The sequence below is a fragment of the Procambarus clarkii genome, chromosome 62 (genome assembly GCF_040958095.1).
Source record: "Procambarus clarkii isolate CNS0578487 chromosome 62, FALCON_Pclarkii_2.0, whole genome shotgun sequence".
NCBI lineage: Eukaryota > Metazoa > Arthropoda > Malacostraca > Decapoda > Cambaridae > Procambarus > Procambarus clarkii.
In genome coordinates, this window is record NC_091211.1 from 24,152,005 (window position 1) to 24,170,134 (window position 18,130).

The 18,130-nt window shown below is 42.3% G+C and overlaps 1 protein-coding gene across 1 annotated transcript; it reads left to right on the forward strand.

Moving 5' to 3' along the window:
- The first annotated feature begins 1,431 nt into the window (after positions 1-1,431).
- LOC138354363 (uncharacterized) lies at positions 1,432-2,612 on the forward strand. The gene is made up of 2 exons (XM_069308529.1): positions 1,432-1,491; positions 2,184-2,612. The coding sequence occupies exons 1-2, from the start codon at positions 1,432-1,434 to the stop codon at positions 2,610-2,612; spliced, it is 489 nt and encodes a 162-aa protein (XP_069164630.1).
- Positions 2,613-18,130: the final 15,518 nt, after the last annotated feature.

Sequence of the window (18,130 nt, forward strand, 5' to 3'; positions counted from 1 at the left end):
CAGGTGAAGTACACCCTGCAGGGTGAGGCAGGTGAAGTACACCCTGCAGGGTGAGGCAGGTGAAGTACACAATGAAGTGTTACGTAGGTGAAGTACACCCTGAAGTACAATACACACATGTGTGTGTGTATTTTTACCCTGCAGGGTGATGCAGGTAAAAATACACCCTGCAGGGTGATGCAGGTAAAAATACACCCTGCAGGGTGATGCAGGTAAAAATACACTCTGCAGGGTGGAGTTGAGTGTGTTACAGGGTGAAATATTTAATGCAGTGTGGTACAAGGAAATAAAGTAGCCTCCATACTGGCAATTTTTAGTACACAAATACCCTCATTGAAGCAAGTGGTTCATGTCTTATAAGACAGCGTAAATATGCAATAAATTTTCGGTGCACCTTCTGCTGGTCTGGGAGTATGCCACCGTGAACGAGTATTGGATCAATTCCGACAGTAAATGTTGACATTGCAATATTTCAATCAGACTTCCGCAGTGAAGTTAATCAACAATAAGTTCAGAGGTCTCACATTGGCCTTGCAACTTCACAGGGGTACCAGATAATTGTTGCACAGTTTAAACAATTCAAATGAAGTTTGTATGCTAAACCTGGTTCACTGTTCCGCATTTATTGCATATATTCAAGACCTGGATGAAACGTCTGATATGCCACAAAGCCTTCTGTGCCTGAATATACCTGAGGGTTACCATTTCTAGTGGCTTCAAAGGGGGCGGAAATCCGGAGGCTTATCCTATGTCCGCTCTCTTATTTCAGAAGTATATTTAGTTGTATTTAGAATTGATTTATAGCAATGAGTGTAGTAACGGCGTCCAAATATCTGTGTTTTTGTATGTATCGGAAAGTTAGGTGGGTTGCTTGGGTTCGTTCGTTCCTGGTTAGGTAAGGAGGTTGGATTTTGTACGTTGTGGCAAATCAAGATAACGGGCTGTATAGCCTCGCTCTCACGCTATAACATGCGTCAGATATGAAGTAGTTTCCCAGACCTGATGCGCACGAACTAGGCAACAGATCTTCGAGAGCGAAGCTCCCCAAAACCCCGAAGAGCCGAAGTTCCGGTGTGTTAAGTGTGAGGACAGGCTGAAGGTTCTGCTGATTTATCTGTATTTATTTATTTCTATATACAAGAGTTGTTACATCTTGTAAAGCCACTAGTACACATAGTTTTTTGGGCAAGTCCTTGATCCTAATTTTCCCCTGGAAAACGACTGACAAATCGTTTAACAATCAGGTACCCCATTCACTGCTGGGTGAACGGAGGCTAAAATTAAGGATTGGCGTCCAGCCAATCCTCCCAGGCCAGGATACGAACCCAGGCCAAGCCCTCGCGAAGCGTAGAGCAAGTGCTTTACAACTATACCGCGGGGGATCCGACCTGATCGCGTGAGTTGAGTGTCTCGAGCCTTCTCCCACGCTTTATGGCGGCCCGCACTACAGCACGCAAGTTTATGTCGTCAGATTATATGGAGTTGCAACATGCAAGTCTAGTTGCCGGCTGGCACAGGCTGCGTATACACGCCGGCACACGCAGTCCACATCAGAAAACGAATAAACGATGACGTTTCGGTCTATCCTGTACCACTTGGCAATGGCCAAGGATCGAAACGTCGCCGTTTCTTCGTTTTATAATGTGTGAATTTGCATCTTGTGAAAAATGAAACCGACATTTAAAAAAAGTATAGATTTTGTAAAAAAAAATCGTATTAGAGCTAAGTGGGTAAAGCTATGAGAATAGGTTAGTGAAACTAGATCTCACAACCCTAGAAGAGAGAAGAATAAGAGGGGATATGATCACGATATACAGGATATTGAGAGGGATATATAAGGTAGACAAAGCCTCCATAAAGTGAGAGAGGACATGAGTGGAAATTTGAAATACGAATGAGTCGAAAAAATTTAAGGAAATGCTCGTTCCATTTACGAGTTGTTAATCCGAGAAATGCACTGGAAAAAGAAGTTGTGGAATCCAACTCAATCCATAACTAAAGTCCAGATTCGAGAAGGAATTTGAACGTCAGGATAGATTAATTTTCACGCAATATGTGCAACAAGGCTCGGAAGGGAAGGTAAGGGAAGGGGGACATTAAGGAGCTAGACCTCACTCCCCCGTAGACACTGATAGATATGTTTCGTCTCTCTCGTTCTGCATCTCACACCTCCTCTCATCCAGCACGTCACACCTCCTCTCATCCAGCACGTCACACCTCTCATCCAGCACGTCACACCACCTCTCATCCAGCACGTCACACCTCCTCTCATCCAGCACGTCACACCTCTCATCCAGCACGTCACACCACCTCTCATCCAGCACGTCACACCTCCTCTCATCCAGCACGTCACACCTCCTCTCATCCAGCACGTCACACCTCCTCTCATCCAGCACGTCACACCTCTCATCCAGCACGTCACACTACCTCTCATCCAGCACGTCACACCTCCTCTCATCCAGCACGTCACACCTCCTCTCATCCAGCACGTCACATCTTCTCTCATCCAGCACCTCACACCTGTCATCCAGCACCTCACACCTGTCATCCAGTACCTCACACCTGTCATCCAGCACGTCACACATATACAAACACCAACACCCCTTCTGTAGTTCATAAACCATTTGTTATGGTTGGTGAACTACAGCAAGAGGATGTGTGTTGGTGTTTACGAACAACAAATTAGATGTGATGCGGCTAGAACAGAGTGATATCGAGCAGGAGATGCTTCTCCTAAATTACAGCAGGAGTGTTGGGAGGTAGCGAGGATCTTTAAATTATCTCAGCCAGACTTGTACTCAAGCTAGAATTTATCTCTACGTTCTTCCCTTCCGCCTCCTATGCCACTCTGCCATCCCACACGCGCCCATCTCCCCCTCTCAGGGACGTCTACTGCATCTTCCAGCTTGAGATCAAAGTCGAGAGGTTGTCTCCAAAGAGCAGAAGCACAAAGATCTTCCTGCTTGAGTGGACTCTGGAAACATCCACTTCAAATGGAAGTGCTGTGTCAGGCACCCAAAGATGGAAATGTGAACTGAATTCGCTTCGCGAAGCTAATTGGTGTTTCATAACAAGAAAACTATATAATCAGGAAGGAACAATTAATCCAGAAGAAGCTTCGAGGATGCTGCTTTGTAGACGACCTAAACACTGGAGGTCACGAATCCATCCTGCGAGTGGTAGTAGACAAGGTCGCAGAGGCACCCCCATACCTATCCTGTGAGCGGAAGTAGAGAAGGGTTTCAGAGACACTACGAATCTAATCCTTTGAGTGATAGTGGAAAATGTTAGAAGCACGTAATGGGCTCAGTAACTGAACCTCCAACATTCGTATAACTAAACTAAATAGAGCATCGACGAGTTAATTACAGAATACACAGGTTTCGTTAGACTTGTTTAATAAACAGAATGCATTAAGTCTGAAAATTTCATGGCAATGATAGTTACTCAACTACAGGGCATCTTAAGGACACTTTTCAGAAGCTTCCAACTGCAGTTGGCTTCATGCTGATGAAGTAATTATTTGTTTGTTAGGTGAGCTGTTTACGTGAAGCTGTGACACAGGAACACGAGGCAATAAAAGGACGACGACTCTCCGAAATATTTTTTTTCTCAAAGCACTTTCTGACTTTTCCTGGACCTGGCTAGGTGGAGGTGATGGTAACTTCATCGCACGTAGTTACGAAGGAGAAACTTGGTGAAACTATCTTCCCTCCAGAAAGTGACTTAATTATCGGCTCAACTTTCACGAGGTGCCTGACTCAATAGTATTCATTTTCATAAATATATTCGATAAAATTATGAGTTTTATTGATTGTTACCAATGAGAAATAAATTGCTAAAGAAATGCAATTTTGTAAATATGATCAAAACTATAAACAAGTTTATTTCCAGTGTGTCCAGTTACCTAGATTGAGCACTGCCTGTGAGCCTGTGGGCATTGTAATCTGTGTTTGTCGTATCATCTATAGACAAGTGTACACGAAATGTTCTCTGCCTCTTCTGACACATGTTACTGCATATACAATTTCCTCGATAAAAAACTTCAGAATCTTATCTGAAAATGTGTGTGTGTGTGTGTGTGTGTGTGTGTGTGTGTGTGTGTGTGTGTGTGTGTGTGTGTGTGTGTGTGTGTGTGTGTGTGTGTGTGTGTGTTTGCATTTGTGAAAAAATGATAAAAAATTAATAATTTAATATTTCCGATATTCCCTGCGTATTCATGAAGAAAAAAAAACCTTGCAAAAACTGAATCGTCCTTAAATCTTGAGCCGAGGCTTTCCCGGCGCTCTCAAATAAATAGCTACCGAGTTCCCACATTGTAGACCGCATCCGATTGAAGTTATCAGATGAATGAGCGAATAATGTCATCAACATCTACGTCAGGAGTCAATCAGTATCATATTATTGGGAATTTAAAAAAGCTGTGTTGGAATGTCTCTGTCTTTTGTGGACCGAGACGTTAATGTGAAGCCACAAAATCTATTTGAGATGATAGGTACAGGAGTTTGATATATCTGAGTTCCCGCAACACAACCATTGTGCTTTCATTATTCACCGTGATTCGGCTTGTATAGCAAAATTTATGTATTGACATATCATAAAAATACAGGAAACGGCTTGTCTATTGGCCCCATGCAAGTCAGTTCTTATTTATTTGCAATCTAACTCAACTTGCGTTTTAAATTATCCATCGATCTTTAGAAAGACCTCAATCACAAACATTTGCGAACAAGAGTTGCGCCTTCCCTTAAATACAAAAAAAAAATTATAAATGATAAATCTGCCAACGCCAGTCAATTTGTTACAAATTGACCTATTTTTTATTTTTTTTGCACATGTTGGGTAGAAGAGAAAACGTCGAATACATATAGATTAAGAACTTTCCGATGACAAACCACACATCAGAAAATGAAGAAAAGGCCGGTCCGTCCTGGACCATTACACAAGTCGTAACTTTATATCGTCACAGTCCACGTATGACTTATTGTGACTCATCGTTTGTATAGAGCTTTCCCTTCCCGTAGATCATCTTAAACCTCTAGTGTGCTTTCGATGGAACACTTCCTGCTAATCGGTTTACAACCAGGCTTGGAATTACTGCTGGGTGAACAGGGGGGGGGGAACAGTAGTTAAGGTTCAATTCCCATTTGGCCTTTTAAGTCCAAGGATCAACTAGAGTTACAATCGCTCCCGACTCATAGAGCGAGTGTTCCATTACGTGTGATTGTTATATCCATTGACCTGAGAGAACCGTGTTGTTTTTGTGTGCTCCACGATAATAGCATATGAATATCACTTTATTTTTAAGCTTCGGAGGTGAATGTTCAATTTGAGTCCTGAGCTCTTAATACATTTTGTGATGGTGGGTTTATTTTATGGAGGCTCTGAGTTACCCATTAATGATATGTTTTTTACACATGTTAGTTTCACCCGCCAGGTTATATTTAAAATTACAATGTGTGTCTATTTTAAATGATACACATTATCGATGTCAACATTTATTTTAGAGTAAAATTTATTTTACAGTATAATTTACAACTTATATAGTGCCAAATCCTAAATAAATATTTTCAATATATCCCCCCTATATCTCAGGCATAAGGGGAACACATTAGATATTAGAACGTCTTTTAAAAATCTAAGTCAGGAATCTTTCAAGGAAATCTACAAAGCTTTATTTAGACCAATAATGGAGTCTGCAGCACCGGCCTGGAATCAGCCCTTTGAAAAAATAAACAGGTTTACAGTAATATTCATAGCTAACACTATGCGAACTATGGCTATGTGAACTGAACTTCATAACCCAGGTGGAGAGAAGAAACATGTGATATTATCACAACACACATGATTCTGAGAGGAATAGACAAAGTGGACAAGGATAATTTTTTGACAACAAAATTGGAATTTGACAAGAAATAGACAGAAAGTAGGACAAGAGGTAATGTAAAGAAATATTCGTACCCTGTACCAGTGGCGAACCAGGTGGAGTGCAGCGCATGAAGTTGTGGAAGCCACCTCCATCCACAACTTTAGGGCCAGATTCGACAAAAAATTCGAACGTCAGAATAATTATATAGTAACGAAATAGGTACAACAAGCTAGTAGGCAGGGTATACAGAGCTAGACACCACTTCCCCATAGACTCTGATAGGTAAAACAATGTAAGATAATTTTTACCAAACATCACCTTTAGTGGTGCATTTGACACCTTAGCCTTGAGGCAACACCATTATCATATGTCACCTTTACTGTTTCTGGCAAACAGCTGTTGCATCTTCCTCGGTGCGTAAAAACTCCTGTCTTGCTGCAATACTTAAAATTTACCATCATATTATTCCGATTTTCCAGTGTTGCTGTTATACTTAAATTCCAACCTCTACCAAACCCGGAACCTCCAGTGCCGCTGCAACATCTTTAGAACAATCACTAGTTCTGCTGCCCCACTAAAAGAATTTCCACCCGATGCTGCCTCACTTAAAGATTAATCTCCACCCAATAGCAGTAGTAGTAGTAGGCATCCATCAGTAGTAGTAGTAGGCATCCATCAGTCTCTGAAGACTATGGAGTTGCGCTCTAGTTGTCGATCTGGCGTTACCTCTCCAGGGCGCAAGGCCAGGGTAGGTTGATACTGGGGAGAAGCTGTCACCCATGCAACAGGTCCCCCCTCAGTACGGCGCCGAAAGTCTCCAATGTAAAGGTAAACGCCAATACGATTGGTTCCAGCGCCGTCACAGGAACTGTTAGAACAGGGTTGAAGGCATCAACGATCTGTCCCAGGGGCTGCAGCTCCAGAGTATACCTCGAAGATGGCAAAAGATCAACAGGGACAGGGACTCCAATTCCGGAGACCGCCGTTGTCGGGGCCGGAGAAGAGCCACCCCAGCAAGAGCCAGAACGACCCCCAACCCCCTGAAGCAGAGCTGGGGTTAGGGTCCACCCAGTTCTACCTCACTGGAAGAACAATCTCCACCCGATGCTGCCTCACTTAAAGAAAAACTTCTAATGATGTTGTCGCCCTGTATCAGCAACTTTCAACAAACTAAAATATCTTAATATTTCTCGAGAAAAAGGTGGAGTTAAGGATCCATGTCTCCCAGTTCGAAGTCCAAATTGGCGCAGGAAACTCCAGGGTGCTGGGAAATTGAGTTAAAGTGACTTTTACTAAGTTAAATGGTAGATTCTCGACCAGAGACGTGACAGTAATTCTGCTGCTGCCTCGATGTGGCTTCGTTTGAGAGAGACAGACTTTTTATTCCTATGGGAACTCAGTCTTACTGTACCAGTGAGGGAGGCAGTAGCTCGGAGTTTGTAGTATAAGAAACATGATACTATCTGAGGGGGGAGGCAATCTCACTTTACCTATGTCAGAGGCAGTCTCACTGTACCTATGAGAGAAGTTGCATCATTGCGCCTGTTAGAAAGGGCAGCCTTACTCCTATTAAAATAAAAAGATTCCTACTGACATTAATAAGGTATTTGTGAGATAAATGTCTATCAATGATCCTACTCAAATCGCCCATTAAATGATATTTCAAAAATGGATCTAAATTATACATAAAACAGCTAATGTTCATATTACATGATTTTGTAATCTGTATTAAAGCAGATTCTATTATGTTCCTATTGAAAATATGTTTAGTTTCTAACTAAAGTTAAGGCCATTTGGGAAATGCTTGCAGACTATCTAGGAAATATTTTATATCTCTCTGGGAAAGGTTTGAATATTCTTGTGGAAATATAAACTTTAACCAAGCTAGAATTATTAGTGTCCACACTTCCTAGTCACAAGCCTTAAGAAAATTCAGACACACACACACACACACACATATCACACACCAACAAAGCTATCACACTCACCCTCGCTCGAGCAAGACTTACTAACCAAACATATACATATATCAACCCTTTCTTGATTATTTTTTGTTTTTCTCAAAACGTTGTCTGTCGTGAATTATGCGGAAATAAGCGCCAGTTTGGCGATTACCGCACATTTCCTAGGGATAATGACGTTGGATCAGCAGGGAGCCTGTTGTTATGGGGGAGTAATGAGAGGTCGTGGCTCACCAGCCATTAATTGTTGGTTCTGTTGATGGTGTGGACACGAGAGGCATACATGTCTACCCACACCAGCTGCCACACCCACTGTCACACCAACATATACATCCAACATCAATACCATGCATCAAGGCTCATCCACTACCATATCCACACTTTCATCCAACCATACCCATTGCAACACATGCATCCAGCCACAACTATTGCCATATCTACACATATTCCCCAGCTACAGCCTCTGACACATTTATTCATACACCCAGCCACAGTCACTAACTCACCAATACATACACGCAGCCACAGTCACTAACTCACCAATACATACACGCAGCCACACCCTGCGCCACACCTGCACAAATACCCATACACCGAGCCACATCCTTTTTACTCACAGAAGCGTCAACCTGCGCCCTTAACCCCGCTCACTCATTATTTTAATCAGGTATACTCACAAACTTACCCATGATCATTTCCACCCAGCAGTCATACTCCCACTCACCCACCTCTTCTCACTCCCCCTTGACATACTCGCTCTCACTCACGTGAAGCCAAACATCCATTAAGGCTGACAAGCCTGTAGGCACCCGCACCCTCATTACTTACTGCACGTCTCTCTTAAACGTGAGATATTATGGTGAGAGACTTTCCTCCGTGTTTCGAGCAGCATTAAATATCACCCGAGAGTACGGAAGCGGGTTCCAGCTTTCTCCATGTATCTGCCAGTTACACTGGTGCCTCTACCGGAGGTTCCAAGAACTAGTGCTTCCGTTGGCAAGTCTAAGAACGCCATTTGGGCTGAACAGTAGAGCGATCATCTCGCATCATGCAGGTAGGCGTTCAATCCCCGACTGTCCAAGTGGTTGGGCACCATTCCATTCCACCCATCTCATCCCAAATCTTTATCCTGATCCCTTCCAAGTGCTGTATAGTAGTAATGGCTTGGCGCTTTTCCCTGATAATTCCCTCTCCCCACACCACACCACACTCCGTATCTTCCCACAGTGGTCGCTCAGACCTCCGCCTGGGTGTCTTCCAATAATGTTTTTTCTGCTTCCTTTGTAATGTTTCAGAGATAGAGACTTTCAGTGGACTTGCCTCTAACTCTTCTCAAGAATAAGTTCTCTACATCTCGTTATTGTCTTGCCCAGAAGATCTCGTCATCTCTATATCAGATTAATGCTTCTATGGAATGGTCTCTCTGTCTTTTCATGTCCTCACAATTTCACTAGCATTGTATCTCCGTCTCCCAATTTCGCTACACTCTCACGGATAATTGTATCTACTTCCAATTTTCTTTTATTTTCTTACAGAAGAGGCCCTATTTCCTTGTCTCAAACAAAAGAATCAACAAAAAGTATAAAAATTCATCCGCTTCATCGTCTTCTCAGCAAAGGATGACTTCAAGGGTGGCTGTCTGGCTATTTCGTCTTCTCAGCTAGTAGATCGTGATTTCTACGTTTCGGTAACTAACTTTACACATGCAACCAAGTAGGAGAAGTAACGACCCACAAATCACTATCACTACATCTGTGCCATCACTACACAGTGGAACTTTCAAGTACGTATTTATCGTAAGAACTATCATTTGTGGAGGATGAGTAAGAGTGGCAAAGGTGGCAGGGGTGGTGGTCTTGGTTGATTATGCTGAGCTTGTGGTAGGTTGGTTTCTCGGTGTTTACGGGGGTATTGTCCACCATAAACACGATAACCAACAGGCACTTAGTCCACTATGAAGATGGTAGACAAGAGGCACTCAGTCCACCATAAAGATGGTAGACAAGAGGCACTCAGTCCACTATGAAGATGGTAGACAAGAGGCACTCAGTCCACCATGAAGATGCTAGACAAGAGGCACTCAGTCCACCATGAAGATGGTAGACAAGAGGCACTCAGTCCACCATAAAGATGGTAGACAAGAGGCACTCAGTCCACTATAACGATGATAGCCACTCGGCGTTCGGAAATAATTCCACCATAAATTCATTCCTGTAAAATCCTTTAACAAATTCATTTGAGTGAATTACGTGTTAATTACAACCAAATCAGTGTTTAAATTCAGCCAAACTGCATTTGGGGTATTTAGTGTGGCAAGAGGCTCAATTGCAACCCATAATATATTTTATTTACAATTCATTTACTCAGTTCTCTCTTAAAATGCAGCTTTATTGCGTTTTTCGACCGTTTTCGTTATGATATGCAAAAGACACTGTATTATTAACAAATAGTGAACATAAAGTTAAAAGTGTGAATTTTTGTATTTAAATATTGTGTATTTTTAAAAACTAAACGAAAATTATATAAATGAAATGCATATATTATGTCACACACTTAATCGTTATTATGGAATGATGTTTTGTTATAAATGTTTAATAAACATTTTAAAACACAACCAAACTACTACTGCGATGTTGATGTTGACTTACATGTGGTTGTTCGTAAGGTGCACAGTTTCTGATACTGAGTACCTAGGACATAGATTCCAACCCTCAGTGTAACTCCCACCGACTATTATTTTCTCAATAATAATAATAATGGCACAGTGTCAATTTTCACGTTTTGTATTTCATGCCAATTCCAACCCTTCCATGAGGGACACGTACCCACCAGCAATGACTGGGAAAATTTGGTTAAGCTAGCCACACGCATCAGCCGGCAACCTCGAATAGATAGACAGCAGACAGACAGGCAAATGGATAGGCAGAATGAGAGACAGGAATTAATTTACATATCTACATCTATAACTTAAAATAAGTCTCTCTGTCTGTCGTCCAATTTTGCACACTAATTCCTGGGAGGTACGTGCCTAACATAGTCGACTCGGGGTTTGCACAAGATAACCCAGCGGCAGTTGACATGGTGCCAATATGAACTTCACAACGATATTTGGGAAATATCAACTGGACCTGGGATTATCATTTTGTTTTCTTTTTTTTTTCCTTTTACATTGCAATATAATTCCACGTCTGTAAAATTCTCCAAAAAACTCTAGCTTTCATACTTTGATTGTAATTCGCTAAAATACGTTTGCACACTACCATCCCCAATGTACCTCCTCCCAAACCAACACTCTCTCCCTCCAATGCACTTCCTCCCACATGCCCATCAACTACAACTTTCCCGACAGAGAGAGTGAGAGTGAGAATAGAGACAGCCCTAGACCAAGACACACACACGGTGACAGAGGCAGACGCAGTGAGACAGATTTACAAACATAGAGACACAGACACACAGACTTAGGGACTCAGGCATGAAGACATACATACACACACAGACAGGGAAACTCAGACAGGGAGAGAGAGAGAGAGAGAGAGAGAGAGAGAGAGAGAGAGAGAGAGAGAGAGAGAGAGAGAGAGAGAGAGAGAGAGAGAGAGAGAGAGAGAGAGAGAGACGTGAAATCTGTGGCAGACACAGCGATAGACTGACAGATCGACACAGGAAATCAGACAGAACAACAGACGCACACACACACACACACACACACACACACACACACACACACACACACACACACACACACACACACACACCATTAAACAACATTCGGGACTAAACAGCAACGCAATCCAGTTACCACAAATTGCTTTTTTTGACCAAATTTATAAATCACAAATAACAAGGGACCAGGGTATTTTGTTGGTCAATTCTGCACATCATAAGTCTTTCTCATGTAGCAGGTGGCATGAGGACGCAGTACACCGGCAACAATCTATTTCAATAAATTCTCCGCAAAAGCTGTTTTCATTTGGCAATGTATCAGGAAGATAAGACTATAAACGTAGTGATCTTAATCCTTTTATGAATACGTGACAGGTTCAGATGCTATCATTATGACTCAATACTGTATTCAGCGCCCCCCTAACTGAGGGGAATCAGCTGACATAAATTGTACACAACGAGTGGGAACGCCAGGCATTTGTTTTTAGAATGGCTGGCAATTACGGTAAAATACACGAACACTTCTCCAGGATATTATAACCATTAATATCAAACTCGGGAGTTTTTGTTACATCGTGGGGACTAGCAACGTATGACTCCCTTCTCATCGTCGTAACCGAAGGGGGTGTAAGATACTAAAATAGGTAAATCTATCCCATTAGGCGAAATATCCAAGAGCAAAGTCATTTCAACGCTTCCAACGATGATTTAACGTCGAACCAATGCCATTCACCTCAGCGTGGACAGTCTGGGACGGGAAAATCATATTGTTTACAATGTGACTTGCCTTAAATGTGAAGGGATTTGGCCTAAGAAGAGTTGGAACCTTGGTAGCCACCCTTACCTATCAAGGCTATTGATCATTAATCCGAGAGACCGTTAATATTACGGGAATTTATCTCTTAATAAATCACCGGAATTTCGACGCTGTGGTCGATTGCATAGACATTCCTATGCATGGCGAGGAAAGGGAATTACAGCAGTTTCTAGACGTTATGATGCAATACTCATAAATATAAGACATAATCTAACCTTTCTTAGCAATTCTAGGACTGTTACATGCTATTATAGGCCTAGTATAGCACAAATATTTGCTATAATAGGCCTAGGAATATTTATGATTAGCTCTTAGTTTTTTCTAGATTCTATAACAGTAATAGTAAAAAAAAAAGAAAAAAGTTGTTTAATGGTGATCCATTACTATATATTGTATTTTTCGAACAAATAGTTATTACAGGTACTAGCGTTTCAGGAGGATGGGTTGCATACATTCACGCCACAGACTCATACATTCACGCCACTGACTCATACATTCACGCCACAGACTCATACATTCACGCCACAGACTCATACATTCACGCCACAGACTCATACATTCACGCCACAGACTCATACATTCACGCCACAGACTCATACATTCACGCCACAGACTCATACATTCACGCCACAGACTCATACATTCACGCCACAGACTTATACATTCACGCCACAGACTCATACATTCACGCCACAGACTCCTACATTCACGCCACAGACTTATACATTCACGCTACAGACTCAAACATATACATTACATTCATTCATATTAATCATAGAATATATATATATATATATATATATATATATATATATATATATATATATATATATAACTGAAAACTCACACCCCAGAAGTGACTCGAACCCATACTCCCAGAAGCAACGCAACTGGTATGTACAAGACGCCTTAATCCACTTGACCATCACGACCGGACATAATGAGGTGATAGCCGAGGCTATTTGAACCACCCCACCGCCGGCACTCGGACAGTAATCTTGGGCATAGCATTTTACCAAATCACCTCATTCTTTGGGGCACACGTGAGGAACACAAATGCGAACAAGCCTGAATGGTCCCCAGGACAATATGCAACTGAAAACTCACACCCCAGAAGTGACTCGAACCCATACTCCCAGAAGCAACGCAACTGGTATGTACAAGACGCCTTAATCCACTTGACCATCACGACCGGACATAATGAGGTGATAGCCGAGGCTATTTGAACCACCCCACCGCCGGCACTCGGATAGTAATCAAATAGCCTCGGCTATCACCTCATTATGTCCGGTCGTGATGGTCAAGTGGATTAAGGCGTCTTGTACATACCAGTTGCGTTGCTTCTGGGAGTATGGGTTCGAGTCACTTCTGGGGTGTGAGTTTTCAGTTGCATATTGTCCTGGGGACCATTCAGGCTTGTTCGCATTTGTGTTCCTCACGTGTGCCCCAAAGAATGAGGTGATTTGGTAAAATGCTATGCCCAAGATTACTATCCGAGTGCCGGCGGTGGGGTGGTTCAAATAGCCTCGGCTATCACCTCATTATGTCCGGTCGTGATGGTCAAGTGGATTAAGGCGTCTTGTACATACCAGTTGCGTTGCTTCTGGGAGTATGGGTTCGAGTCACTTCTGGGGTGTGAGTTTTCAGTTGCATATTGTCCTGGGGACCATTCAGGCTTGTTCGCATTTGTGTTCCTCACGTGTGCCCCAAAGAATGAGGTGATTTGGTAAAATGCTATGCCCAAGATTACTATCCGAGTGCCGGCGGTGGGGTGGTTCAAATAGCCTCGGCTATCACCTCATTATGTCCGGTCGTGATGGTCAAGTGGATTAAGGCGTCTTGTACATACCAGTTGCGTTGCTTCTGGGAGTATGGGTTCGAGTCACTTCTGGGGTGTGAGTTTTCAGTTGCATATTGTCCTGGGGACCATTCAGGCTTGTTCGCATATATATATATATATATATATATATATATATATATATATATATATATATATATATATATATATATATATATATATTTCGCCATATAACCACCCACAAACATCAACATAAAACCCACAAAAATCCCTATAAAACCTCCCAAAACATCAACATATAACCCACTAACATCACTAGAAACCTTCCAAAACATCAACATATAACCCCACTAACATCACTAGAAACCTTCCAAAACATGAATATATAACCCACTAACATCACTAGAAACCTTCCAAAACATCAACATATAACCCACTAACATCACTAGAAACCTTCCAAAATATCAACATATAACCCACTAACATCACTAGAAACCTTCCAAAAACATCAATATATAACCCACTAACATCACTAGAAACCTTCCAAAACATCACCATATAACCCACTAACATCACTAGAAACCTTCCAAAACATCCATATATAACCCACTAACATCACTATGAAACCTCCCACAAACATCACCATATAACTCACGAACATCAACACCCAATCCAAAATATAGTTTCGCCTCATGAATTTATCCTCCATACAACGGACGAATGTATTTCATCTTGACTGATGGTCCGGCATCCTTACAGTAATGTGTTCCCGCGAACGAGTCATTGGTCACCCGTGTTTATGCCGGGGCTTGTGCTGTTGTCTTCTGTAATTACTTCATTTGCATGCAAATTAGCTTTTTGAAATGTTCGATTGTGACCTTTTCTGAGTGGTGGAGGGGGTGGGGGATAAAGGGAGAGCGAGGTGGAGAAAAAGGAGAGGGGGTGAAATTGGTGATGGGTGTGGGAGAAGGGGTGGGATATGGAATTTGCTGAGGAAAGATGGAGAGGGTGGGGCTACTGAGGGGGTGAAGGGAAGAAGGGAAAGGGAGATGAAGGTGGAGGGGTGGTGGAGAGAGTGGGAGTGGGATATGTGGGTTAGTCGAGGGTAAGAAAGGGAGGTGATAAGGGGAGGTGGGCCGGGGTGGGGGAGGGGGAAGTTTGCTTTTGTTTAGGTATTCTAGGTGACGTTACTGGATATGGAACATTCAATTTAACGAGCAATAGGAACAAATTCAACGTAGAAGTGGCTCTTCATCGATGTACCCACGACAAGCGGTGGGAGACAGGACAAAAATTAACCAACATGCAGCAAGAGGCGCTCAGTATGGGGCGTTAAGCATGAGGTGCTCAGTATTGGGCGTCTAGAAAAAACACAGCAAAAGGCATTCAACTACATACATTTAGTAGCAAACGCTTAGCAATAAACATGAAACAGTAGGGAAACAGCTGCCTAATAACAGCAGACAATGGGCGACCTTTAGTGCAGTGATTTTTGCTCACAAGCGATTTAACCCGAGTACGAGTCTCCGGCAAGGCAAGACGTTTCAGGCCACGTTTCCTTTCCCCTCTTTCCTCTATTCACCAAGCCGAGACAGAAAATAGAACTGTCAGGTTATTCAGAAAAACGATAGAACTGTCATGGTATACTCGCCCAAACAAGTTTTGAATCCAGCATCGAAGGAACGATTGTTTGGTTGAAAAGGAAGTAGACACTAAATAATGGGTGTTGTTAACAGTGAACCTGCTTGCTGGGACGTACCGTCGACTCTCCAACACCACAACTCCATTACTTTTATGGGCACGGGCCCACTATACCGTTTTAGGAGGGCCCTGTTATTGCTGAGGAAGGGTCATTTGTTGCACTCAAGGAATTCGCCTCCTGACAGTTCGTCTCAGCTCCTGCAGCAGGACTACCAACACACTCTACCTCTGCTGGAGCAGGACAACCAACACTACCTCTGCTGGAGCAGGACCACCAACACTACTGGTGCTGTAGCAGGACAACCAACACTACCTCTGCTGGAGCAGGACCACCAACACTACTGGTGCTGTAGCAGGATCACCAACACTACCTCTGCTGTAGCAGGACAACCAACACACTCCACAAAGAGTATCGCGAAGACCATGGCAGCCTTGGCCCTGGCTAGACAAGTCTCCACATCGGCGCCACGTTTCTCAACCTTGGGTCGTATTTTACCCAGCTAGCAGGATGCTCTGTCGTGTATGTCAGGAAAGACCCCGCCGTGAATGTCGCCGTTCCATCGCTACCTACCACCGTTCCCTACCTCCGCTCCCATCAGCCTTCCCTCTTTCTCGCTGGTAATGCTCGGAATGATGATTCAGAGGAAGGGAGGGAGGGATGAGGCGTGGGTGGAATAAGGGTAATGCAAGGGGAAGGGATGGTTTATGTGAATGCTAATGGCTTTTGTAGTTCTTGAAGCTTTTAAAGTAAAAGGAAAATAAAAATGGAAAAACTGTGAGCAAATGTATGGCCAATAATTATGTGTTGAAGGTATGCTGGATGATCTGTCTTGGTGCATACTGCCACAGCCACAAGATGGACAAAGGCAGTAAAGGTCCAGCGATATGTTGTTTCACTTCACTCTCAACTATATATTTGGTTGCTTCGGCTAAACTGTACTAGAGCAGTTACTGCCCCGTTCCTGTGCCGGGTAAGTCCACTACGGGCTCACCATAGCCCGTACTACTTGAAAATTTTTGTTCCGAGTATCTGAATGTAAAACATCAACACCAGCTAAATTGTATCCACTTCAACTCAGCCTTTGAATAAGTTGACAACATCAACAAAACGCATCTTTTAGCGCCAGGCCAAATAAAACTGCAAAATTAACTTTATAGAGTTATTTTTTTAAATTCCTTCTCAAATGAAGAAGAATGTAAATATAGTAAAGATTCGTGCTGAAATTATATATATAATATACAAAATGGTCTCACTTGGGTGTGTGTATGAATTCTAACCCAAAGAGGAAAAATGGGAACTCCTTCCTAGTGCGAACAATCGTCAGCATTCCACATTGAGGAATTCCAAATCACATGTAAAAAAAATAAAACTTATAATTCAAACATGCATTCAAATTTCACATCTCAAAGGCACGTCTTGCCTGATATATATATATATATATGTCTCCAAAGTCTCATATCTGATTCCCACTTGTAATATGAAATTCTAAACATTATGTTAAGTTTGGATTCAATTTCGAAGCGATTTAAACTAAAATTGTATTTTGTGACGTTTTAAAGCATTTTATTTTACATTACAGTACTTTACAATTTTGCATCTCTGAATTTATCTCAAGCAATTTCTGGAATGAGAATAAATGTCCTAAAATGTGTAACTTATTATCCACTTTTGAACAAATAACAATACTTTTATGAACTGTACCTATAAAATGGAATATTTGCCGTTCCAAGTATGGATAGGATGGAGGCCAGTCGCGTGAGGCTAGTCTCATTAAACTTTGTAGATTTGTGTGTTTACAATGGTGGCGGTGGTGGTATCCCAGTTGGTAGCAGTGTCATGTTGGGTTATTTTTATGAACTCTGTTACCACTGTCATCTCGAGAATACCTGATATGCAGGTGATGAGTCCCAACAATTTGGCTGAAGATATGGTGACCGAACAACATATCAAAACATGAATAACGACAACGTTTCGGTCTGTTCCGGACCATTCGCTTATGAATGGTGAGCGAATGTGTGTTGGATGTGTGTTGATAATGGTCCAGGACGGACTGAAACCTCGCCATTTCTTAATTTTCTGAAGTGTGATTTGGTCATCATACCTGATATATTTCCACAGTTTTTTTTACTTTTATATTGTTTCCTAGCCTGCTTTCACTTTACACCTATCCCTGTGCTAAAAATACCAGAAGTCTACCTTCTAACAGTTTAAACTCCGGCAAATGATCCCTTCTTTTGCAATACCTATGCTGCTATCTGCACCCGTGAGAGATGAATGCAGTTCCTCTGAAAACATACACATCACTCACCTGTCTCTTAACACA

Excerpts from the sequence above, each read along its gene's own strand:
- LOC138354363 (XM_069308529.1), top strand. The coding sequence starts at position 1,432 with ATGGCGGCCCGCACTACAGCACGCAAGTTTATGTCGTCAGATTATATG. Across the intron at positions 1,492-2,183 it reads ATTATATGGAGTTGCAACAT|CACGTCACACCTCCTCTCAT; the intron begins GCAAGTCTAGTT and ends CCTCTCATCCAG.